General features: G+C 35.1%; 1 protein-coding gene across 2 annotated transcripts in view; it reads left to right on the top strand.

Annotated features, from left to right (window-relative positions):
• The window catches only part of LOC145279424 (uncharacterized), an 85996-nt gene that overhangs the window by 50020 nt on the left and 8731 nt on the right, over positions 1 to 27245 (top strand). For both annotated transcript variants that reach the window (XM_080130724.1, XM_080130725.1), the window contains exons 9-12: positions 9222 to 9239; positions 16156 to 16179; positions 23215 to 23315; positions 24010 to 24155. In XM_080130724.1, the coding sequence (XP_079986850.1) occupies positions 9222 to 9239; positions 16156 to 16179; positions 23215 to 23315; positions 24010 to 24155 (289 nt within the window). The remainder of the gene's footprint in view (positions 1 to 9221; positions 9240 to 16155; positions 16180 to 23214; positions 23316 to 24009; positions 24156 to 27245) is intronic.

Consider the following 27245-nt stretch of genomic DNA (forward strand, 5'->3'; position numbering starts at 1 on the left):
CTCAAAGAAATCAAGGTCAGCTACTTAAACGTAAAAGTCAATCAATACCTTCCAGCTCTGTTAAAATATTTCAACTGCCAAAAATATGGACATCATAAAGAAGCCTGTAAAAGACACAATAAAATAACTACAAATATGTATCCATTAACTTTCAACACACCAACAATACTCAAAGAAATCAAGGTCAGCTACTTAAACGTAAAAGTCAATCAATACCTTCCAGCTCTGTTAAAATATTTCAACTGCCAAAAATATGGACATCATAAAGAAGCCTGTAAAAGACACAATAAAATAACTACAAATATGTATCCATTAACTTTCAACACACCAACAATACTCAAAGAAATCAAGGTCAGCTACTTAAACGTAAAAGTCAATCAATACCTTCCAGCTCTGTTAAAATATTTCAACTGCCAAAAATATGGACATCATAAAGAAGCCTGTAAAAGACGCAATAAAATAACTACAAATATGTATCCATTAACTTTCAACACACCAACAATACTCAAAGAAATCAAGGTCAGCTACTTAAACGTAAAAGTCAATCAATACCTTCCAGCTCTGTTAAAATATTTCAACTGCCAAAAATATGGACATCATAAAGAAGCCTGTAAAAGACACAATAAAATAACTACAAATATGTATCCATTAACTTTCAACACACCAACAATACTCAAAGAAATCAAGGTCAGCTACTTAAACGTAAAAGTCAATTAATACCTTCCAGCTCTGTTAAAATATTTCAACTGCCAAAAATATGGACATCATAAAGAAGCCTGTAAAAGACGCAATAAAATAACTACAAATATGTATCCATTAACTTTCAACACACCAACAATACTCAAAGAAATCAAGGTCAGCTACTTAAACGTAAAAGTCAATCAATACCTTCCAGCTCTGTTAAAATATTTCAACTGCCAAAAATATGGACATCATAAAGAAGCCTGTAAAAGACACAATAAAATAACTACAAATATTTATCCATTAACTTTCAACACACCAACAATACTCAAAGAAATCAAGGTCAGCTACTTAAATGTAAAAGTCAATTAATACCTTCCAGCTCTGTTAAAATATTTCAACTGCCAAAAATATGGACATCATAAAGAAGCCTGTAAAAGACGCAATAAAATAACTACAAATATGTATCCATTAACTTTCAACACACCAACAATACTCAAAGAAATCAAGGTCAGCTACTTAAACGTAAAAGTCAATCAATACCTTCCAGCTCTGTTAAAATATTTCAACTGCCAAAAATATGGACATCATAAAGAAGCCTGTAAAAGACACAATAAAATAACTACAAATATGTATCCATTAACTTTCAACACACCAACAATACTCAAAGAAATCAAGGTCAGCTACTTAAACGTAAAAGTCAATCAATACCTTCCAGCTCTGTTAAAATATTTTAACTGCCAAAAATATGGGCATCATAAAGAAGCCTGTAAAAGACACAATAAAATAACTACAAATATGTATCCATTAACTTTCAACACACCAACAATACTCAAAGAAATCAAGGTCAGCTACTTAAATGTAAAAGTCAATTAATACCTTCCAGCTCTGTTAAAATATTTCAACTGCCAAAAATATGGACATCATAAAGAAGCCTGTAAAGGAAAAAAGAATATGTAGAAAATGCGGCAACAGAGAGCCTGACCACACAGAAGAAGAATACATAAATGAAATGCATTAACTGCAAAGAAGATCATCCAGTCTTCTCTAAAATATGTAAAACATATAGAAAAGAAATAATGGAAGTAAAGTACAAAAAAATACAACATTCCCAAAAGCCAGAAAAATTGTTGATACGTACTTGAAAGACAACACGTATGCTGAGACGGCAAAAAAGACAACTGAAATACATGATCAATATAAGGAACTGATGACGTTAAACATTAATGAATGGGTCGAATTTCAAAATAGCCTAAAAGAAAAATACTCAAATCTGGAAAACAAAAAATAGAAATAACAAATCCAAACAAAGAAAGTAATATTCCATCTACAATAGAAACATTAAAAAATATTACAGAAACCAACAAAATAATCACCAGAAATTTAATAAAAATATAAACAATGATAAAACAGCAAATAAAGAACTCTTCAGAAAAGAAAACCAAACAATAGACACTCAAAACTGATTCCAAATTCTAGAAAAAATAGAAACCAAAAACACCCTGGATAAAAAAACAAACAAACAAACAAGTAATCAAGAGGGAAAAAATGAACAAGAAGCCAAAACAGCGACATCTCAAGCAAGACCCAGATCATAATTCAGATCAAAAACAAAAAAAAGAAAAAGAAAAAACTCAGCAAAACACTTCACCAAAGACACTAACTCCGACAAGATAAACCGATGGAAATAGAGGAAAAGTAAATAACCTCATGGATAAAAATACAACACAACAAATCATCCAATAAAATTGTCATGGAATAAAATCTAATTATAACAAACTTCTTATACTCATTTCATTCTTCAACCCAGCCATTGTCTGCTTCCGACAAAGCAATAACTATTTCAAAACACCAAACTATGAACAATACAACTATTTCCATAACACAGGCCTTTGTGCTAATGGAGGCACCTCAATTCTTGTAAGGAATAACATACCTCAAAGCAATTTCTCTGTCAAAACAAATCTCCAAGCAATTACAACTCAAGTCACATTACGCAAAACAATCACAATCTGCTCAATATACCCCCCACCCCCTCATGAAGCAATAGACGAAAATGAACTAGAACATTTAACAAAACTACTTTCACTGTTCATCCTCCTAGGAGACACAGTAAGCTATGGGGATGTGAAATCACAAACTCAAAAGGAAATAAAATCTGACAACTAATTAACAAAAATGACTTATGCCTCCTCAATCAAAAAAATGCCACATACTTAAATCCAACAAAATGCCATTGACCTTACCATGTGTGATCCATCAAGCTTCTTGGATTATACATGGAACACTTACGAAGAACCCTGTGGAAGTGATCACTACCCTATTAAAATCAATTACAATAACTCCATCCAAAACCCAGATGGAACACAAAGCCAACTGGGCCAAATTCAAAGAACTCTGTTCACTACAATTAATAGAACATCAAATCCAAACAATGGAAGAATTCACGGAAGTGCTCATAACAATAGCCAAAAAATGCATCCCCCAAAATTCTCCTCCTGGAAAAAACAAACAAACCATGGTTCAATCCAGAATGTAAAACGGTTATCAGACAGAAAGGCAGCCTTAAGAAAATTTAAAAAACAACCAACAACTTAATAGAATACAAACACCAACTCTTTTCCTGATCTACATTAATGATCTTCCAAATCATATCCTTACATCATTTGTAGACATTTATGCTGACGACACTACCATTTATGGTACCACATCTAAGACAGTAAACGACCAAGTTCTCTCCAATTCTCTCTCCTCTGATCTTGAGCACGTAGTACAATGGGGAAAGGAGTGGCTGGTTACTTTTAATGCATCTAAAACCAAGCTTCTCTCTTTACATCATCAACATTCTAATTCACATTTGTCATCAATTGAAATGAATGGCTCTCGTCTTCAGGAGGCCTCAAGTTTTGACAAGCTTCTGGGCTTGACCATTACTCCTGATCTTAAATGGAACACGTATATCAAATCTGTTGCCAAGGCCGCTGGAAAAATGGTGGGATCTTTCTATCGATCCAGTAGATATCTCACTGCTGATGCTATTCTCTACCTATATAAGAGCCAGGTACGTCCAAGGATGGAATACTGTTGCCACATCTGGGCAGGAGCTGCTAGAAAGGACTTGTCCTGCCTTGATAGAGTTCAAAATAGACTTCGTAGCCTCGTAGGAGATGTCCTTTTCTCCTCCTTGCAACCTCTATCTCACAGAAGAGATGTTGCGAGTTTGTCTCTGATGTATCGTTATTTTCATGGAAAGTGTTCAACTGAGCTTCAATCTATGGTCCCCCCTCGCCAAACTTTCACAAGAAACACTCGTCTAGCTGTAAACACTATCAATAATTTCCCCCACTCTTTATCTGTGCCTAAACCTTAACGTAGATTCCATGAACAAAGCTTCTTTCTTAGAACTGCACGCCTGTGGAATTGTCTTCCGTTTTCCTGCTTTCCGGCTGACTACAATATGGTTGTGTTCAAGTCTAAAGTAAATAAGTTCTTGATGAGCCGTTCCATATAAGTTATTAAATTTACCAAATTTTCATTACTAATGATTACTATATTGACCAATTTCTACTGTACACTCTTTAACCCTTATCCTTGAGTGGCCTCTGGGCCTTGATAATGTGGTGATGCCTTTGTAAAAAAAAACAAAAAAAAAAAACACCAAAGAGCTAAAACTCTAAAAACAATTAAAGAATCCAAAAAAATCTGCTGGCAACAATTTGTCAACAAAATCAACATCACCACTAAACCCAAAACCACCTGGAAAATGATTAGAAAAATATCCGGAAAATATAATCCGAACCCAATCAAACATCTCCTCACAAATAAACAGAAAATAACCGATAAAAAAGATATTGCCAACACACTAGCTAAAACCTTTGCCGGAAACTCATCATCAAAACACTACAATAGACAATTCCAAATACTTAAGAAACATGAAGAAAAATACAAAATAAACTTTAACTCCAAAAACCAAGAGCCTTACAATGAAATCTTCTCCCTCAATGAACTAGAAACCGCTATAGAAAAATCCCATAACTCAGCTGTAGGACCAGATGAAGTACACTACAGCTTCCTTAAACAAATTCCTTTTCAAAATTTATAATAAAATATGGGAAACGAAAGATTTCCCAACTTCATGGAAACAAGCAACAATAATACCGAAACCCAAATTGAGAAAAGATACATCAAACCAGAAAACTACAGACCAATAGCTCTCACAATCTGCCTATGCAAAACGTTAAAAAAAATGATCAACTACCGTCTCCTATGATATTTAGATGACAACAAAATTTCTAAAATCCAATGTGGATACCAAAAAAATCGAGGATGTATAGACCACATTACTAACGTAACATGTTTTTTTTTTTGTTTTTTTTTTAATCTTGAGAAAGCATATGAAACCACTTGGAAACATGGTATCAAAAGATCTCCACAAGATTGGACTATGAGGTAGACTACCTGAATTTATTACAAACTTCCTCACAGATAGATCTTTCCAAGTTTGCATAGACTCTACTTTATCAGACTCACAAAATCAAGGAGTGCCCCAAGGCAGCATATTATCAACAACTATCTTTAACATAAAAATCAATAACATTATAAAAGAACTTTCTCCTGATATAGATAGCTCCTTATACGTAGATGACTGCTCAATCAGCTACAAAATACATTCTCACTATCGAAAGAAAATTTCAACAAAACATAAATAAAATTAATAAATGAGCAACAGAAAATGGTTTCAAATTTTCCCAAACTAAAACAAAATGCATTCATTTCTGTAACCAACACAAATTCCACCCTGACCCAAACTTACAGATTGAAGGTGAAAAAATTCCATTCGTAAATGAACACAAGCACCTAGGAATCATTTTTGACAAAAAATTAAACTTCATTTTATGGTGAGCTACGATGTTCACTCTTTTGCTGCCTGAAGTTCAAGTGCCCCGAGACGTTTTCTGCGCATGCGGCTGGAGGCGCCTTTTTACTGAATTGCTTTGGAGGTTCAATGTTTTGGTTTTCTGACCAATCAGAGAGTTTTCCAGGCTGTCGGAAATTCGGTGTCTGGGAGCCGATGAGAATCTTTAAAAGAGCTCTGTATTTTCCAAAAAAGACCAGTTAACAAAAATTCAGAGACAGTGTTGGAAGGCATATATCACTACTGTCTGCAACTCAAGTCAGCTAATCAGACAATGTAGGCGAACACACAGACACAGAAACAGTAACTAACTTTTGCATTCCCCTTTTATTATCGTATGCTCACTTGAAATTAAGTTTATGAAAATAATTATTTTAAAACTTTTCACGTTTTTCAATGCACCTTCCAGAGTGATTAATTAACTCTACTCAAAAACTTTCAGTGAAAATTATTTTATATAGTTGAGTGAGGAAGTTTTCTTTACGATTTACAGACCCGTGAACTAATCATGGCTCTTGAATTATCAACTCAAACTTCCTCGAAATCTCAAACTAATTTCCCCCTTTTGTTCACTCATAAATGAACTATTATTTTCAATGAAAATATTTCCTAAAATGTAATAAATCTCTTTTTCTTTTATAAATTAAGAGTGAACCGTGTTTGTTTTCTTGATATATTTTCTACGAAAGAACCTCATAAATTCGACTCTCTGTCTCGCTCTCTTTACTTCTTTTCCCTACAATAATAGCATTAATTAATTAATACATAAATAAACAAAAAAAAAAACCCCGGAAAAGGCCAAAATTCCACACATCAATCATATCAAAACCAAATGTAATAGAACATTACAACTCCTACGAGTCATCGCCCATACAGATTGGGGAGTTGACAAAAACACACGACTCAAACTATATAGAACACTTGTCAGATCAAAAATAGACTATCGCAGTTTTATATATCAATCCACCAGAAAGTCATATTTAAAAGCCCTCAACATAATATGCCAGTCTGGACTAAGACTAGCACTAGGAGCATTTCCAACATCCCCTGTAGAAAGCAGAAGCGCATGAAACCCCTTCAATGCTTAGAAACCAAAACCTTGGTTTAAAGTACTACACAAAACTTGCAGCCAACCCCACAAACCCAGCACACAATAGCACTTTAAACCCACATCGTAAGCACCTCTTCGACCAAAAAGAAAATTCAATCAAAACTTTTGGACTTAGAATAAAACGGATCTCCAAAGAAGCAAGTCTACTGATAACCAGAATTCACGAAACTGTCCTACTCAAAACCCCCTCCCTGGAAAATTGTAACCCCTAACATCGATCTAAATTTAAGTAAACATGAAAAGAAACACACCCATCCAATAACTTATCATGATGATCTCGATAAAATCAAAGAAAAGTATCCAAATCACACACATCTATACAGATGGGTCCAAACGAAATAACGCAACAGCCAGTGCAGCAATACTCAATAAATCAATCAAAAAAACAAACCAACCTCCCAAAGAAACATCAATCTTCAGTGCCGAAATACCCGAAATACATGCTCTAATTCTAGCTCTCAATCTAGCCTCCAATTACAAAAAAATCCAAATTTATAATTCTTTCAGACTCCCAATCGACTCTAAAAGCAATTAAAAATAAAAAGCATGGACAATCCCCTAATCGCAAAATTACTACAAAATTAACTCAATCAAACAGTAAAAAAGAAATCCTTTTCTGCTGGATACCGAGCCATTCCGGTATTAAAGGTAATGAATTAGATGATTCAGCAGCAAAAAATGCCTTAAATTTCCCAATCGATGCAAATTTTAAAATTCCATACATAGATCTAAAAAGACGTATCAACGCATACACAACAGAGAAATGGCAAACCTACTGGAATGAACACCCTAACAATAAACTTCACAAAATCATGCCAAAAATCAAAAAACAAGAACAAAATACGAAACTAAACAGAAAAGAAGTCAAACTAACAAGAATAAAAATAGGTCATACTCACTTAACCCACTCATATCTCCTAAAAAAAGAAAACGAACCAATCTGTATACCTTATCAAACACCACTCACAATCAAATACATATTAATTGAATGTACTGATTTTGTAACAGCAAGAAACCAATTCTACAAAGAAAACGATATTAAAAAAACAATCCCCACATCATACTCTCCTTTCTTAAAAAAATTGGCCTTTATAAAAACATTTAAAAAGAACCCTTTATACAACAGCTCTCTGAACTCGGCATAAAATAACCCAAAGGGTTGGCATGCCGTAAAACCCAACAAAACAAACAAACAAACAAGAAAGATTTGATAAAAAAAAAAAAGAGTCGACGAAATTATCCTCAATTAAGAAACTTTTATTTATTAATAAGAATATAAATTAATAACTATGCATTATGGCTACTGAAAGAAATATTGGCAACCTTAGAATTAATGAGGCAATACTTACAACTAGACTTGACTCGCAAATTAATAACCGATTAGAATGCAAGATTCTTAATTTAACATTCTTGCATAACTGAAAAACATACATACAACATTTATGCACAAATTTGAATAAATTTGATAAAAAAAAAAAGAGTCGATTTTTCAAGAGCAGAATCTCAGGAAGAAAAAAGACACGTCTGTGATTCCAAAACAAAAGCTGAGTTTTAACAACATTAAACAAATTTCTAAAACGTAATCATCTATAACTGCATTTAGACCAACTTCTAGATCAGTTGCATATTTTAACTGTTCTGAGGAAAATGGGTGCGAAGCGATAGCAGAATAGAGATATTTTCTGAATAATTTTCTCTGGAAGGTCATTTGCAACGTGCCTTCAATAAGTTTCCAGACTTTTTTCCTATGGGCACTTTTATTTATAGTAATCTCCTCCAGCTGCAATGCACTTGTTGTACCATTATAACAACTCCTGGAAGGACCCATGGAAGTTCTCTTGTGTTCATATGTCAATGACCTTCGTCACAGCCTCTTTCATCTCTTTAATTGTCTCTTAACGACAGCTTCTAAAATTTAGGGAATAAGCAAAAGTCACAGGAGCAAATTGTCTCCATAGATACACAACGATCATTATCCATGAAATTCTTTATTTGGCCAATCAACTTTGATGTTCTGACTTCCTTACTCTTCCCACACCTCCCACAAACTCTCTGCCTTCCTTGAATCTCTTATGCCACTCAAAAACTAATGTTTGATTCATGCAAGATGGTCCATACATTTCTATGGCACTTTTGTTTAAAACAGAATTTTATTGCAATTCATTCTTTTAAAGTGTCCTCACGTCCGGGTTGCATTTTTGAAATTCACGAGGTATGACAATCAGGCTTTAGTAGGGTGTATGTCAACTGAAATCATAAAAATTTGTCATCTCATAAGTCTACGACAATTTTTGATGGAAACTGGAAAAAGTGTTGGGATTATCAGGAATTTTTCAGGTCACCATGATTAAAGGAATAAATTGTAAGATGGTCAGCATTTTCAAATTTGGAGTATAGACTTTTGTCGTTTATTTGTTGTATGTTTTGTAATTACATTGAGTTTCATAAATTAAGGTATGCAATTATTTTCCTTTTTTTTTTTTAAATAATGAAACTTTTTATGTCTATTTTCAGATGAATTCAGACAAATTCGTAAGTATAAATTGACACTTTTGTAAAGTAAAAAAAAAAAAAAAATTCTTTCTGCAGAATTTCTGCTCAGAATACAATACTCAGCTCTGGAACCACAAGATTCAGCTCTGGAGCCACAAAATAAACAGACAAATCTTTCCAAAGTGCTAAAAAACAAACAAACAAAAAACATCATAGTATCAAGGGATCTTAACAGTGAAAGGGTGGGATTTTGCTGCTTGAGTTAGTCCAGAGTATGTACATCCAGGAGGCATACTCTCTCTCTCTTTCTCTCTGAAGAGTTTCTCACATGATTGAGAACAGAAGTACCACCACAGAGAGTGGTTGTTTCAGAGTCGACTGTTATGTGTCTGTCCAGTCATATGAACAAGAAAGAAACTAATAAAACTCAAAGTTAAAATATAGAAATACTAGCATTTCAGTCCGGCGTTGCCCGGGTGTTTGGAGGTGTATGTTGAGAAAAAAAAAAGAAAAAGAAAAAGCGGTCAATTTTTTTAAACTTTGACCCCTATTATGTCCCCTTAACATTTATTGTTTTGGACTCAAATCAAGTTATTAAGTTATATCCATGTCCAAGGAACCTATATCTAAAATTTCAAGTGTTTAGATCCACAATTGGCGGAGGAGTTTGGTAGAATTCTCAAAGGTCAAATCGTTGAACTTTGACCCCTTGCTCGGGTGTTTGGAGGTGTATGCTGTGCAAAAAAAGCAAAAAAACAAAAAAAATGTTGTTTTTTTTTAAACTTTGACCCCTATTATGACCCCTTAAAATTTATTGTTTCGGGCTCAAATCACTTTATTAAGTTAGATCCATGTTCAAGGAACCTATATCTAAAATTTCAAGTGTCTAGACCCAAAATTGTCGGAGGAGTTTGGTAGAGTTCTTAAAGGTCAAATCGTTGAAATTTGACCCCTTAACAGCCAAATTTCTGGCTGACACCTGTCACATCGATTTTCCCAAATCTCAGTACCCGGTATTTCAAATTTCGAGTCTATAGACTAAAAATTGACAGAGTTATTGCGTAGGGAAATGTACACAGACAGACAGACACACAGACACACACGTTCACTTTTATAGATATATATATAGATTTGGAATTTATTCATACAATGCTTATTGTTGCAAGTTTTGACCTTGAAATGATATTTTTATATTAAATCCTTACATTGAGTGGCATCATGCTTCGTCCGGAGCAAAAAAATAAATTGACAATGATATGTTTTTAAAAATGATCCATTTGCAGAAATCCATGTTAAATTTAATGGTATTTGTTAAATTTAATGGTATCTGGAACAGATGGCAAAAAAAGATTTGGACTAATTCAAATTAATTTATATGACCTCCATGACATCTATCCCATCATTGATTATAGGAGGCAGGTACAAACTGTTCCTCCTTTCACTGCATAATTCTGTGCAAATTTAGTCAAACTATAAATATTTCGATTTGTCCCCAAATCTGGCAGTAAACCTGTGGATCAGAGACAGGTTTGATGGTGGGTAGCCATGTCTTTAGTTGACTTCTGAGCGTCTTCACTAATCTTGGAGTGCTCCTAGAGCTGTTGCTTCGTGGATGAAATCCCCTGTGTTGTGGCACGCAGCATGACTAAATTAACAAAGCTTAGTTATCATGCAGACAAAATGGTGTCAGCAGATCTGCAGAATTCTTTTGCTTCTGTCTTCACTAACACTTCATCAGATTCTACCTCATAAATATTTTCACCGAAAGACAATTGCCGAGTGACAAGGTATTCACAACAAATTTGATAATTTTTTTTATATTTGAAGCATTTTAGTAATTGTCTGTATTTTTGAGATGAAGCATTTTATAGTGTTAAAATGTAATTTTGTAATTGTCTGTATTTTTGAGATGAGGTGTTTTCGTTTATTGAGATTGTCGGACTGACTTCCTCATCTTGGTTGTTATAGTCACAACGTTTCAGCCATTTTGCCCTCTGGCCTTCATCAGGTGTTTTGTATCGAACTGGGGAACCGTTTGTTAGGAGTCTCAAACCCAATCCTTTATTTTTATTATGAGGGTACCGTGTTCTAGGACTAGTGACATATGGCTGAGTGGTCCTAGACCAGTGGTTCTCAACCTTTTTCACTCCATTCCCCCCTTCATGAATTCTCAACATTCGTGTGGCTCCCCTTCATTTTTCTCCCAAATCCCACCCTGCCAAAAAAGGCGCAGAAAAAAAAGAATAAATAAAATGTTGATGAAGAGAACACCCTTGCTTTATTACAAAGTTTACAGTCATAATTATCTTATATTGATAGATTTCTGTGATATGCTTAACTTACATCACTAGACTACAAAAGACTAGCAGACAATAGCAAATTTGATTTGGATGGGAGAAAGTTCAATTAACCTCTGCATACTTTATCACACATCAGTGGGAAGGCTGATATTGTTTCTTTTCAGTCAGTTGACGAATCCGAGGTTGTGTCACTGACAATGCACATCTCATGTCGGGGTCCACATCCAATCGGTTGCGGCTCTTATTCTTGATTTGTAGAAGGGTGGAGAAACCAGACTCACATAAATAGGTAGTTGAAAAAGGCAAGAGTAGTCGAAGTGCAATCTCACTGACTTTTGGATATGACTGATGCATCGAACACCAGAATACAATCAGAGATTTTTCTTCATAGAGATCTTTGGCAGCAGAATCATGTTTGAGATCAAGGAACTCGTCCTGAACATCACTGGGAATGGTAGTAATATCAAGAGTGCCAGAGAATGGATTCCTTACCAACTTCCCTTCTTCCTCCTCGAATTCTGGGAAGTACATATTAAGTTCACTTTCCAAGGATCTCAGATGCTGGGTGATTTCAGTTTTAAGTAATGGGTCAAGCAGACTATCTTCTTCATTCTCGTCAAGGACAGCTGAAAGGTTTTCAAACATGGCAACATTCCCGGCACCGACTTTCCTTTGCCAATTCTGGAGCTTGGCAAGAAATCCACGAAGACAGTCCATCAGGTGAAACACATTTCTTTCCTTGCCCTGTAGTTTCAGATTCAACCTATTTAGCTGCTCAAATATATCTGCTAAATATGCAAGACGTGGCTCCCACAAAACCTCATTGAAGTGACTCAACAGATCATCTTTCCCTTGCATTTCCAGGAACAATTTTAGCTCCCCCCGAAGTTCAAACACTCGATTCACAACATTGCCCTTGGAAAGCCAGCGCACTTTGGAGTAAAAGAGGAGAGCTTCATGCTCCGAATCCATGTTTCTACAGAGGTTCTGGAAAAGGCGAGAGTTCAGAGCTCCAGCTTTTACAAAGTTGACGCATTTGACCACTGCCTCCAGGATCTTGCAAAGTTCATCAGGGAGGGTTTTCGACGCCAGTGCAAAACGATGGATCATACAATGAACCCCCTTGGCATTCGGAGCTACTTCCTTGACACGCTTCTGGAACCCTGATTTTGATCCCAGCATCGCTGGAGCCCCGTCTGTACAGACTCCACAACAATTTTCCCATGGGATCCTGTTAGCTTTGAAGAAAGAAGATAGCTTTTCCATCACATCTTCAGCTGTTGTGGTGGTCTCAAGCTGTGTACATAACAGATATTCTTCCTTGATATCACACAAGAAAATATACCTAACAAACACGAGTAGCTGTGCACACGAACTCACATCCGTTGACTCATCCAGTTGTATTGCAAACATACCAGCTGGAGACGATTTGATCTCCTGTATCACTTTTTCCTTTATGTCATCTGACATTTCATTAATTCTCCGCTTCACTGTGTCGTTTGACAAGGAAATTTGTTGAATTTTACGTTCATTTGCATCTCCAAGAACACGCTTGACCATCTTTAAAGTACATGGCTTAATTAAGGTTTCACCAATTGTGTGGGGCTTCTTTTGCTTCGCTATTTCAAGGGAAACCTCGTATGATGCCTCAACTACACTTGAGGTCTGTTGTTGGAAAGCACCAGTTGCATCCAGTTTCTGTTTTCCGAAACTACTTTCATGGCGCCTGAAGAAATCGGGGTCTTTTTCAGCATACTGTGGATGGATGGTCTGCAAATGATGCTTCAACTTATTAGGCCTCATAGAATCGTTCCCCAACACTTTGAAGCACAGTACACACTGAGGTTTCTCGATGCCATCAGCGAGAATTGATGTAAATCCGTAGCTAATGTACTCTTCACTGTACTTCCGCTTCTTAGTAACACTAGTAGCCATCGCAAATCTAGGGAAAATAAAGAAGACAGACCATCAGAACAAACATTAAGTGATAAGACAAAAGAATGATAATGAAGGACAGATAAATAGGACAAGTGATAAAATGACAAACACACAAATATCCACATACATAATACATCCATGGACTCACACATTAAGCACACACACAGTCATACACAAACATACACAGAGAGAGTAAAGATGATAAACATTCACACTCAACCTAGCAAGCTGAAATGTACTTTCTACAGCAAGAACACACCTCCTTTGACAAGCACTGCCCCAATTGAAATTATGAGAAGAATAGCGAGTCACATCAATATTAGCACTAAAAAAAAAAGCAGGAATACCTGAGTAGGGAATGAGCATGAATACAATGATACCAAAAAATAAGAAAATAATAAAGGAAGTGCACAAATATTTCACACACGAAAACAGCGACCGCATTTATAATTGTCGAACAAAATAAGTAAAACAGTATACAGTATGGTTCAGAATCAATTATACCCACATGTTTACGTGCTGATATCCAAGGCCACACTGAGATAATTCGATCACCTCTCTCCCACATACATACACACATACATACATACACACGTACACACACATTCGTAACAATATTATGTAGGTAACAAAATTTTATTGTCAACTTAATCAATTAAAAAAGAAAATTCCACCATGGCCCCCCCTAAATTATTGCCATGGCCCCCAAGGGGGCCATGGCCCCCAGGTTGAGAGTCTATGTCCTAGACGTTGTATCAAAGTTTACAGTTACCCAAAGGTGCTGAGTTCAATCCTGAACGAAGGCAGTGAAAAGTAACATTCAATGTGAGCCTATCCTTGTTTTATCGTTATTTTCATGGCAGGTGCTCGTCTGAACTCCAATCCCTGGTCCCCCCTCGCCAATCTTTCACGAAAAACACCCGTCTAGCTGAATCCACTGTGAAAAATTTACCCCACTCTATATCTGTGCCTAAATCAAAACGCGGATTCCATGAACAAAGCTTCTTTCTTAGAACTGCACGCCTGTGGAACTCTGTTCTGTCTGCCTGCTTCCCCCCGGACTACAACTTGGATGTCTTCAAGTCTAATGTTAACAAATTCCTAATGAACCGCCCCCTTAAGTAAACACTTCATCAAATCTCCACACTAACGTAATGTACTTGCAATAACCCTTATCCCTGAGTGGCTTCCGGGCCTTGATAAGTGGTGATCTCTGTGTAAAAAAAAAACAGAATCAGCAACTATGTCCCAGAGCCTAGCTGGAGTCCGAACACGGTACCCCCGTACTAATAATAAAGGGTTGGGTTCGAGACTCCTAACAAACGGTTCCCCAGTTCGATACAAACCACCTGATGAAGGCCGGAGGGCAAAACGGCCGAAACGTTGTGACTATAACAACCAAGATGAGGAAGTCAGTCCGACAATCTCAATAAATTGAAGCATTTTATAGCGTTAAAATGCAATGAGTAGTTCCCTCTGCGTTTTGTATATAAAAAATGTATAATAAAACGTAGATAAAAATATATAAAAAATATATAAAAAATAAATATAAAAAATGTATATAAAAAATGTATAATAAAAAATATATATAAAAATATATAAAAAATATATAAAAAATAAATATAAAAAATGTATATAAAAAATGTATAATAAAAAATATATATAAAAATATATATAAAAAATGTATAATAAAACGTAGATAAAATATATATAAAAAATATATATAAAAAATATATAAAAAATAAATATAAAAAATGTATATAAAAAATGTATATGGATTTATTGAATATAAGTGGGAATCACTTTTCTATATTAATTTAACATGAAATAAGTCTTCACTTCTGCCGGAAACTGGCTGATGTAATCATCATATTTATCATAAGTCCGAGTACTTTCCAATCATTCAGGATTCGTCGTCAGGGATAAATTTATCTAATTGGTTTTGAAAATTTATAAAGTTTTTTTTCCTCTTCATCGGTTAAATATTTTTTCCATTGGTTAAAATTAATAACATCCTAAAATGTTTGCAAAGCTATTGAAATAAATAACTCTACAAACACTTCAGGATGTTATTACTAAAGTTTATTTTATTAATAGTTGGTTTTTTAGATTTTATTAGTAATTAGCGGCTGCACCACGTTGGCACACACAACGGCGAGTCAAACACAAAATCGAGTATACTCAACATCAAATACACTTAACATCGTCTTACCATCAACGCTTACCTTGTGAACTCGGAGTATGGGAAATTCCCATATGCACCAAACAAAATCACTGAAAAAAAAAAAATATCCTAAGGGTAAGGATGGTGAGTAAACGTTGGATAAAATGATGGTTAAAATTATTACGAAGTTGCCAGGATTCGAACCTGGAATCTTTTGATTTGTAGTCAGATGTGTTATCCATTGCGCCACAAGTCCTGTCAATATGCCAAAAGATGTTACTGCGACTGTATACAGACAGTGCTAAATTCTGTTGACATGGGCAGGTAACGTTTTTGACAAAGTCACAAAACGACCCAAAAACCCTTATTTCGAGCTTTTTGTGTGACTAAGCTTGTTCGTTACGAACCATATATAGATAGGGAAAAAATAATTTTTCAATTTGGTGCATCCGTTTGAAAGTTTTATTGGTATATATAAACACACGCATAAATAAATAAGTAAACATTTAGATTTTTATTAATTGATTAACATTTGTTTCTTTTCTTTTTTCAGAACAATTTGAACCACAAGAAAATAGTAAGTATGATTTTTTGTTTGCAGAAGCAAACATTTCTTAATTTTTTTTTTACGATCATTCACCCCAAACAAGGAAGATTGTCACTTGGACGTAAGAGGCTACTATTTTGGGACTGTATCTTATTGTTATGCACTTGTGGGGAGGGGAGACTATGATCAGGTGTATATATTCATGTATATGTATTGTTCATGTATATTTTATATGATTGGGACATGGCCGTGACCGTCTGTCTTCTGTGTGGCTACAGGACAAGATCAAAGTGTAGTATCTGTTCTTCAGATGCTGCAAGCTATGACTAGCTATGACTAGCAAAGACCAGATGTGGGGGCAACCCCACATGCCTGACCATTAACCAGCTCCCATTTCCCACCTCTCGGGAGCTGGTCCCCTTTTTCCCTTCCCCCTCCCTTCACTCCTCACATTAAAAATCGGCCTTGTGCCTAATTTGCTCGGTGGGGGAGCAAATAAACACCATCTGTTCTTCAGATGCTGCAAGCTATGACTAGCTATGACTAGCAAAGACCAGATGTGGGGGCAACCCCACATGCCTGACCATTAACCAGCTCCCATTTCCCACCTCTCGGGAGCTGGTCCCCTTTTTCCCTTCCCCCTCCCTTCACTCCTCACATTAAAAATCGGCCTTGTGCCTAATTTGCTCGGTGGGGGAGCAAATAAATACCATCTGTTCTTCAGATGCTGCACTTCTATTTCTTGTTCTCTTTCGGTGGAGGAGAAATCCTTCACGACTGAGACAATTTTTATTTTTGTACCTTTTCTCCACGTTAAAAAACGACCCTGGTGTCTAACTCTGTCCCGTGGGGAGGCATTGTAAATAGGTACAATAGGGGATGTGTGTGTGTGCGTGGCGCGCGTATCACAGACAAGAAGGTCTCAAGACACGTAACTTTTTCTCATTCTTGGTTGGTGCCACCTTGCGATGATTCATACCTGCTCTTCAAAAACGTAACTTGATTTTACGAGGGGTGTGCAATAAGTAATGCCCCTGACCCACTTCCCATAGTAGTAGAGCAACGAAACTTGGCACAGTTATTAGTCTTTCTCTACATAGGAACCACCCAGTTATGCATTTCTCCCATCGTTTGATGCAGCTCTGGAGACCATTTTTGTAGAATACCCCAGGTTGGTCCTCCAACCACAACGTGACTTTAGAAATCAAGGCTGCATCATCTGGGAAACACCTTCCTTTCAAAAACAACTTCATGGCTGGGAAGAGGTGAAAGTCAGAGGTTGCAAGGTCAGGAGAGTAGGGAGGATGGGGGGTGGATTTCATAACCACACGCCCGTGCTTCTGATCTGGCGACATGCGAGTTGTGGACCGGAGCATTGTCCTGTAGGAGGAGGGTACCTTTGTTGATCTTGCCCCGCCTCCTGATTTTGACAGCTTCGCTTAATTCCCTCAAAAGTGAAGCATAATAGGCTCCTGTAATTGTGGTACCCTTTGCCAAGAAATCTATCATCACTACTCTGTCCTGGTCCCAGAAGACTGTGAGCATGACCTTGCCAGCGGAGGGCTGTACCCTTGCCTTCTTTGGAGGTGGTGAGTCCAAGTGATTCCACTGCATTGACTGGGATTTGGTCTCTGGATCATAGTAATGGACCCAGGTTTCATCCTGTGTAATCAGTTTTTTGAAAAACTTTGACTCATCTTTTTAGCACATCTCCAAATTCATCCTCGAGCACTCAACGCGTTTTTGTTTCTGGAATGGTGTGAGCAACCTGGGAATCCATTTGGCAGACACCTTATGCATATGCAAATGGTCATGAATGATAGTTTCCACAAACCCTGTACTAATCTTGACATCTTGGCCTATTTGGCGAATAGTAATGCGCCGATCTTCCAAAATGGCAGCCTCAACTTGACGGACAGATGCCTCATCAATGGCAGAAAGGGGTCAACCAGGTCTGGGAGTTGTTTCCACAGACTTCCGGCCATGTTTGAATTCACGATGCCAGCGTTTTACAAGGTCATATGATGGGGCATTATCACCATAAGTTTCTTTCATTTCATCAAAAGTCTCCTGTGGTGTGCGTCCTTTCAAATACAAAAACTGGATCACTGCTCGACATTCAACAGGCTCCATTTCACACCTGACTCAGTTCAAACACCTGTAAAACAGAAACCACAATTCGTTCAGAGCTGTAATTTGCCAGTCTCTCAACAACATACAGTCCAATAGAGAGAGCAAAGTGAGTTTGGACGATTTTCAAGTTTAAATTAACCCTAAGTTCGAGGGTCTCTCAGTGATGTGGAGTCTAGTTGGGAGTCTCTCTCTCTCTCTGTTCACCTGTATCTGTCTAGATCTGCCAATATGATTTAAATGAAGAATCCGCTTGGGGTAACTCTACACCTCTACCAATAAAATTTAATTCTTGAGAATACATTATCGCTAATTTCTTACCACGGTTGCTGATTCTAATATGCGGAGATCCACACTTCCGACACGGACAGCATATTTATCTTCTTTTTCTCTTCTTTGTTTTCTATCTCTCCCTGCTATCATGACAAATGCTTCCCTCTCATACCATTTGGGCTGAAATCACAAATGCATCTGCTTTTTTTTTTTTAACAATCATCGCTGTTGATGTGTGTGTAACTTTTTGAACTTTTCATAAGCAAATTCTTTTAACATATCTTCGCATTTCGGGAGACCCAGTCAATGACGACTTGTTCTTGATATCGGTCGATTCGTAATAGTCTTACAATAATGGTAATCAAAAACAGATAGCCAAATCTTCTGAGATACCAAGAGTATCCTTCTTGGGAAGATTTGAAGTCGTCCAAACCAGAGTTTCCCAACCTTTTTCGGCAAATGGCTCCTAGAACACTCTGATACCTACTACTACCCCCAACCCTACATCCGTACACTGCTAGACTTTGGAATTCCCTTCCGGTTTCCTGCTTCCTCAACTGTACTAACATTCAGAAGTTCAAGTGTAACGTATACAGACATATTGCTGCTCAACTCCCTACACAGTACCCCTGATACTCATGTCCCAGATAGTAGCCCCTTACAGCAAAGTGGCACTGTGCCTTGTTTGGGGTGAAAATGCAATATATATATATATATATATATATATATATATAAGAACAAGTAGTTAATAAAACATGTTAAAAAACACTTTGAAAAAGAGTTAAAAACATATTTAATTTTAAAAAGGAAACACTACATAAATGGATAGTCCTTAATCCGCGGAGTTTCGAAGAAATACTTTCCTTCTCATCAGAGGGTAGGATTTAGCAAAATGTGGAATCGGATTTTGCTTGCAAAAGTATTAATTGAAACTGCAAGTAAGTCATAGATCTTACTTGATAACAAAAAGTGAAGTAGAGGGAATATGGTGAATAAAAAAGGTGATTTCACGTGAATGGATAGTCTGGTGAAGAGTAAAATTTCCAATGAAATGCAGAATCCAAGAAAGAAATCCAAGATAAAATGTATGTAAAAAAAAAATGGATGGAGCAAATTTAAAATTCGACAGTCGAGACGAGGTTCAATTAAGGAAAATGAGTGAAAAAAAAGAAGAAAAAAAGTTGCATAGTGATTGAATTAAATTTAAAATAGAAAAGCAAATGTCCAAATGACCCAGACAGGATGATGTTAAAGGCGCCAAAATTAAGCAAAAAAGGGGTCAACTGAAATGTACAAATTATTATTTAAGAATTAAATTATCAGCAGGAGTTATTAAAGGACACCAAATGAAATAAGAAGAAAGATAAAATAAATACATACACATGTTTATACAGACATACATATATATGAATACATATTTAAAAATTTAAAAGGGAGAGGATGGCCGGTATCTGCAAATTCTGGATAAAGCAAGTAAATGTATAAGTGAATGCATATAGTAAAATAGAAGTAAACATACATGCAGAATATAAATGTGTAGGTCGATTGATATATTTGATAGATAGTATTTAAATGCTAAAACGGAAAAAGCAGATAAAAAAAAAACGCCAAACAAGGAAGAAATAAAGAATTGCAATAAAAAATTATAAAGTTATAAAATATTAAGAAAGTATGTAGAAAAAACGATAATGTTATAGAAAAGAATATATATATATATATATATATATATATATAATCTGAAAGGTTAAATTAATGGCTATGTAATTTCAAATTTATCATAATTAAACTTGGACTTATGTTTGGAGACAGAGATCAGTTCGTTTTTAGAGTTTATTATATTGCTACTATGAGGGGAAGTAATTATAGTTATAGCTTCGGTTGTGCAGAGGCGACATGACTTAGAGCCTGGAGTATAAGACTTAACCTTTTTTAGGATAGTCCATTTGATTGAGAAAGAGGTATTGTTAGAATTAAGTTTTTTAATTAAAGTGGTTAGAGAAGTTCCTTGGTTATTATTAGAATTATGGTTGTTAAAAGAAGAAATGTGGTTTGATATTCTTTTCTTAATTAATGGTGAAGTAGCACCGATATATGTATGGGCTTTATTAAAAGCTCGAGGTTTGAAATTAATATTAATTTGCTGATTTGTATTAGGGAAATAATTTGAATTTGGTTCATTGTGTTCAACAAAGGGTGGGACAATGATTGTACGACGATTGATTTGGAGGGGATAATGAGTGTTAGTGTTAGGATGGCTGTTAGGAGAAATATTATTAATATTATTATTATCATTGTTTTTTTTTTTTTACATAGGTATCACCACTTATCAAGGCCTTAAGGCCACTTGAGGATAAGGGTTAAAGAGTACAGTAGAAATTGGACAATATAGTAATCGTTAATAATGGAAATTTGGTAAATTTGTTAACTTATATGGAACGGCTCATCAAAAACTTGTTTACGTTAGACTTGAAGGCAACCATATTGTAATCAGCTGGAAAGCAGGAAAACGGAAGACAATTCCACAAGCGTGTTGTTCTAATAAAGAAGCTTTGTTCATGGAATCTTCGTTTAGTGTTAGGTACAGATAAAGAGTGGGGGGAATTATTGATAGTGTTTTCTGCTAGACGGGTGTTTCTTGTGACAGTTTGGCGAGGGGGACCATAGATTGGAGCTCAGCCGAGCACTTACCATGAAAATAACGATAAAGCAGAGACAAACTGTGAGATAGAGGTTGCAGGGAAGAGAAAACGACATCCCCCACGAGGCTACGAAGTCTATTTTGAACTCTATCAAGGCAGGATAAGTCCTTTCTAGCAGGTCCTGCCCAGATGTGACAACAGTACTCCATCCTTGAACGTACCTGGCTCTTATATAGATAGAGAATTGCATCAACAATGAGATATCTACTGGATCGATAGAAGGATCCCACCATTTTTCCAGCGGCCTTGGCAACGGATTTAATGTATGTGTTCCACTTAAGATCAGGAGTAAAAGTCAAACCCAGAAGCTTGTCAAAAGCTTATCATTATTATTATTATCATTATTATTATTATCATTATCATTATTGCTAGTTGTATAATTGTAGATGGAGGGGATGCTTATGTGGTATATTGGATTAGTAACTATATCAGATGGAGGATTGGAAGAGGGATAACTGGAAGATAAAATATTAGTGTCTATGGGAAGATTGCATGGGAGCTCTGTAATTGTGCATGAATATAACATCTTTATAGATGCAATCATTATTGAATGCAATTACAGTTAGTTTTGGATTTAATTGAGAAAGGGATTTTTTGGGCTGATTTAATTTTTTTGTTATTAGATGTTAAGATTCTTTGTGCTAAATTAGGCATTGTTGAATAAGAAATCCTTGAGTTTTTATTGAAAATAGAACTATATCTGTGTAGGTATTTGAAAGAGTTTTGTACAATGTTGAAGAATTTCTTAGGTATATTAGTTTTGATATTTACGCTAAAATGGAAGATTAAACCAAATATTTTTCTTTCTCCTAGTGTGACTGGGTAGGTTAGAGGTATTACGATTAGTATTTTGATTTGGATTATATATGTAGACTTGTTCATTGCTATTGATAGCGGCACATCTTGTTATTTGAACTGATTTCTTGCGAGTCATATTGTGTGTGATTACAGATTTAAGGCGGCCAGCAGGAGGAGCATAATGATTGTATTTAATCTTTTTCTTGTGTCCTGAGTTCCTTAAGGCATTATTGAAGAAAGTAGCATTTTGATTAAAAGTTTTTTTATCAGCAGAAAGAGTAGAAATTCTTCTAGAGACGGTTGGCACTATAGATTTTATAATTGAGTTGAGGTGGTTAGAAGATTTATAGACGTATAAAAGTGTAAGGTTGGGTTTATGATAGGGGCTATAAGTCTCGGTGTTAAGATTAAGTGTAATGTCTAGAAAATTTGAAGTTTTTTTGTTCGATTCCATAATTATAGAAAGGCCAAAGCTATTAAAGAAGTTATGTAATTTTTTTATTGTTTTGTTGTACTCTCTTGGCCTTGCTGTTGTAGTGAAAAGTGCATCGTCTCTATAAAGTGATATGTAAGTTCTTTCAATAAGAGCCCGCTAAATCCATAACTTCTACAGAGTCAGAAACGCCCATCAAGATGTTAAAATTATTAGGGGTGTCCTTTCTAGTCCAAAACTTATTGTTAAATTGTATAAGGGACTTTCTCGCTAGGAGAATTAATTTAATTTCTAAATTAGTTAAGTCAGAATTTCTTTTAGCAAAGATTAGAGCTTTATTTAAAAGGATCGGAGAAATTGGTTGTTAATAATTTTGGATGTCAAAGGTTTTAATGGGTCAGAATAATCAAAAAGGCCGTTATGAGGAAAAACCAATATTTTGCTGTTAATCGCAATTTTTATGACAATTTCTAACAAGCATTTAACACAACTTTTTTTGACAATTTCTAACAAGCATTTAACACAACTTCACCCTTTTTTGACCTTTTCTTTTCTTCACTTTCTTTTCCACCGTCTGAATTTTGACATCTGTCTCCGTGGCATATCGACCTTTTTTTGCCAACATTGTCAGATTTTGCTTGAAACTTTCAGATATCTTTTTCTTTCCTTTTTATTGACTTTTGATATCAATTATCCTTATTTAAAAGAAAATACTGTTTTTATTTAATTCAGGTTTTGAGGTAATTATTCGTTTCCGATCCAAAGAATTAGCGAAGTACCAGGTGAAGAAATGGTGTTTGTTGACTACAAATTCCAACATACAGATACAAAATGTAAGTTTAAAAAAAATTGATTTGAAAAATTCTGACAAAAAAAAAAAAAAAATGACAAAACTAATATTTATAAAGTTTTCATTTTGAGATAAAAAACACTTTTGTTAAATTATGCAAATTTTCTTTGTGTTTAGATATGCAAAATTTCTTTTTGTGTTTAGATATAAAGACTTTTTATGATTAAATAAAAATCAAAATAAATTTTGTGTTTAAATAAAAAGATTTCTGTTTTGATATGAAGACTTTTTGTGTTTAAATAAATATAAATTTGTTCAAATATTAAAAAATTTTGTGTTTAGATGTGAATACTTTGTGTTTGAATATAAAAAATATAAATTTGTGTTAAAATGTAAAAATTTCATTGTTAGATATGAAGACTTTTGTGTCTAAACATGAAAAATTCTTTGTGTTTAAACATGAAACATTTATTTGTGTTTAGAGATTAATTTTTTTTTTATTTAGATATGAAAATTACTTTTTTTTTTTTTTGCAAAGAAGAATTAAGTTGTTAAATTCTATCAGTATTTCCAGGAAAAGCAACGTGATGGTTGCCAACATTTCTAAATGACAATGATACTCTGATTTGATGTCATACAGATGAACAAATCCACTTCACGATTGTCCAATAATGCTCAAGATGTATTGCATCTTGTGTGCTCACAATAATAAATATCTCATCTTTTATTAAAACTAGGATTGCCAAGTGATTTTATTTCCGGACATAATTCCAGAAACACAAGAAGTCCAAAACATTATAACAACACTTTGGCAAAATCTGGTCGATGGCTTATACATTGGATTTGATGAGAAATTCAACATCATTGCTCAACGACATTGCAAGTAAGTGACTTTTCTTTTTGATTATTTACGTTTTTTTTTATTTTTTATTATTTATGTTTGTTTTTTGTTTTTTTTGGTTATTTACGTTTTTGTTTTTGATTATTTACGTTTTTTTTTTATTATTTATTTATTTTTTTTTATTATTTATTTATTTTTTTTTATTATTTATTTATTTATATATTTATTTTGATTATTTACGTTTTTTTTTTTTTTTTTGTTATTTACGTTTTTTTTGTTGTTTTTTTTACTCACATTTATCCCAAACAAAGCATATCGTCGCTTGAACATAAGGAGCTACTAATTGGAACCATGCCTAAGAAAGATTAACAAGATCTTAGTTTACGTTACATTTAAACTTCTGCATATGAATATGGTCAGGGAAGCAAGTAGTAGGAAGGGACTTCCAAAGTCTAGCTGTTTGAGGGAAGAAACTATTAGAGAAGAAAGCTTTTTGACATTTAGGGACCTCAATGGCAAAGGGATGAGATTTTGTTGCTAAGCTGGTTTGTTGGGGATATGTACTTCAAGGGGGCACAAGTGCAACAAGTTCATCAGAGCACATTCCATTAAAATAGTTGTAAAACAGGTACAGAGATGCAACATTGCGGTGATGGGACAGAGGTTGGAGCTTAGTTGACAAAGTGGGACTGATTAGATTGACCCCTTTTTTTTTTTTAACCCTATCCAAGAGGGAGAGACTAGTGGTAGATGCATGGGTGAATGATGGCCTTGTAGAGGTACAGGATACTCTCGGGTGTTAGTAGTTTTCTAGCACGATAAAGGGAATCTGCCTTTGCAGCAACCTTCACAATGTCTTTGTTGCAGTTGATATTTCCTGTGAATGTTAGGCCAAGGAGTTTGATGGAAGAATTCTCAAGTAGGGTATTATTTGTCCTAAATATCGGTCGGAGAGGCGTCTCATAATTGTTAAAAGGAGAGTAGTTTGGCCTCGCATTAAATGTTATCAGCCATTTACGGTCACCATTCTTCCACTGCGGTCATTTTGTAATGATTCTACCATTATTTTAGATTTGTTCTTCCCTCATGCAGGTTATAGAGCGTTCTCTCATCAGCAAATATACCCATCTTGGACACAATATTATCAGGGAGGTCATTTATGAATATCAGGAATAATAGTGGTCCAAGGATCGACCTCTGAGGCATTCCTACATTAATGTTATGCTGTTTGGATGTACGTCCATTAATGTCAACCTGGATGATCCTATTGTCTAAAAAGGATCTAATTATATTTAGTATTATACGTCCAGTTATGCCATAATTGATAATCTATATAGCATGATTTTTTTACCAAACAAATCATCTTTTTCTTTGTTAAACATCATCTCAAATAGTAACCCGTGATGTTACAAAGCCACAATTCACTCATGCATGGAGTATTGTTGCTGCATCTCCCATTAGTCTTTCACTCTTAGACATCGTCCACAAAAAGTCTCCAATCTAATAGGTCCCACACTATCGACCTGTTATATACTGGGTGATATGTAGTTATTATTATTAGTATTAGACGATACCACTTGTGCGCGTATGTTACGTGAGTTCTTATTAGTAAAGATATGAGTCTTAGTGAGAGTTCTTGTCTTATTACATATGATGTTGTATCTTAGAGAGAGAGAGAGAGAGAGAGAGAGAGATGTTGTTGTAAGAGAGATTGTTCGTTTATAACTATTCCTATATTTTAAATGTTCATTACTTAGACGTGTAGATATGAAGAAAGCTCTTAGAATGATGAGATACTGTTCAGCAGTATTAGTGTAGATATGATGTAGATTCACATTGTGGATATGAGATGTCGAGACGTGTATGTAATGACATTTTATAACACAGACATATAATAACAATACAATTTACCTTTTTGTAGAAATCACAAACACAAAGATGAGCTTTATCCAAAACACATGATGAATTTATTTCCTTTCGACCGGTCGGGATTTCCTCATTAAGAATTCAAAGTTTCACATTTTAGTTTCTGAAGTGACGTCTCGCTTCAGACGTCCGCCTGTCTCTGAGTTTTCTCACTGACCCTCTCCCCTGACTGTCTCCTGACTCTCTCTGCGACCAACTAACTCCCACTTGCTATATTGAGAAATCCATGCATCCCGGCCACGTGAGCAAAATTCACGTGTTTCAACATGCGCGACTTTGCACGTTTCCGACATTGATTTCCCAATAACCTATTTTTCTTGTGTTGTTTCCACAAAGGAATTTAACCTACATATCTAATTTATTTAACTCATATTTTATTATCCACATTCTTTTAACAATTGAATAATTTATTTATTATTTATTTCATTCGAATTAACAATTTACTGGACATTCCATTTAAACCTATTGTTCTTTAAAACTTATGTCCAGGGTTCGATTTCTGCTTTCTCTTATTTCCATTTTAACTAATCTCTCTATTTTTATACTTACATGAACAGGGGACAGCCCTTATCATGTAACATCCCTTCCTTCCATATTTCACAAAAAAAAATGTATGCATTTTTAACTTTAGTACATTTTTTTATTTTTACATCTACACAACCACACGGCTAGAAAGATCAGGCTAAAAAAACACAAAAAAATAATCTCTTTCAGTCAGCCCTTCACGGCCGACTTCACAATTATTTATTTTTTTATAAGATCAGAACCTTTCTGATCTTTGCTGCATTTACTTTTTGGGTGTAGGGTATTTACCTATGATACACATCAGCTATTTTCCAGCCACCCATATGCCGCAGACTAGAGGTTTTCACCTTTCTCGAAATGGACGACTTCCTTTGTCTCAAAAGTGTTCTGATCTCTCTTTCCGCATGGTTAGTCTTATCAAGTATGGCTTTGTTTTTTTATTCTATAACTATCTCATATGGGACATACCAAAGCTCATATACTTAAATCTTTGTGGTTGGCTTCAGAAGTTTAAGATATACCTTTTTTTCTCTCATACGGATTCAGTCGGATTTCCTTGCTTGGATTCTTGAAACTTCGACGAGGATTTAGAAATATCACCCCTAACTAACTAACACCTTTCGTGCCCAACACCTTAATTGCGCCTAAATTCTATCTAATTGCCCGATTTTTTTGTGATTT

This window comes from Euprymna scolopes, chromosome 1, assembly GCF_053919585.1.
Source record: "Euprymna scolopes isolate OS-2025 chromosome 1, ASM5391958v1, whole genome shotgun sequence".
In the NCBI taxonomy this organism is placed as follows: Eukaryota; Metazoa; Mollusca; class Cephalopoda; order Sepiida; family Sepiolidae; genus Euprymna; species Euprymna scolopes.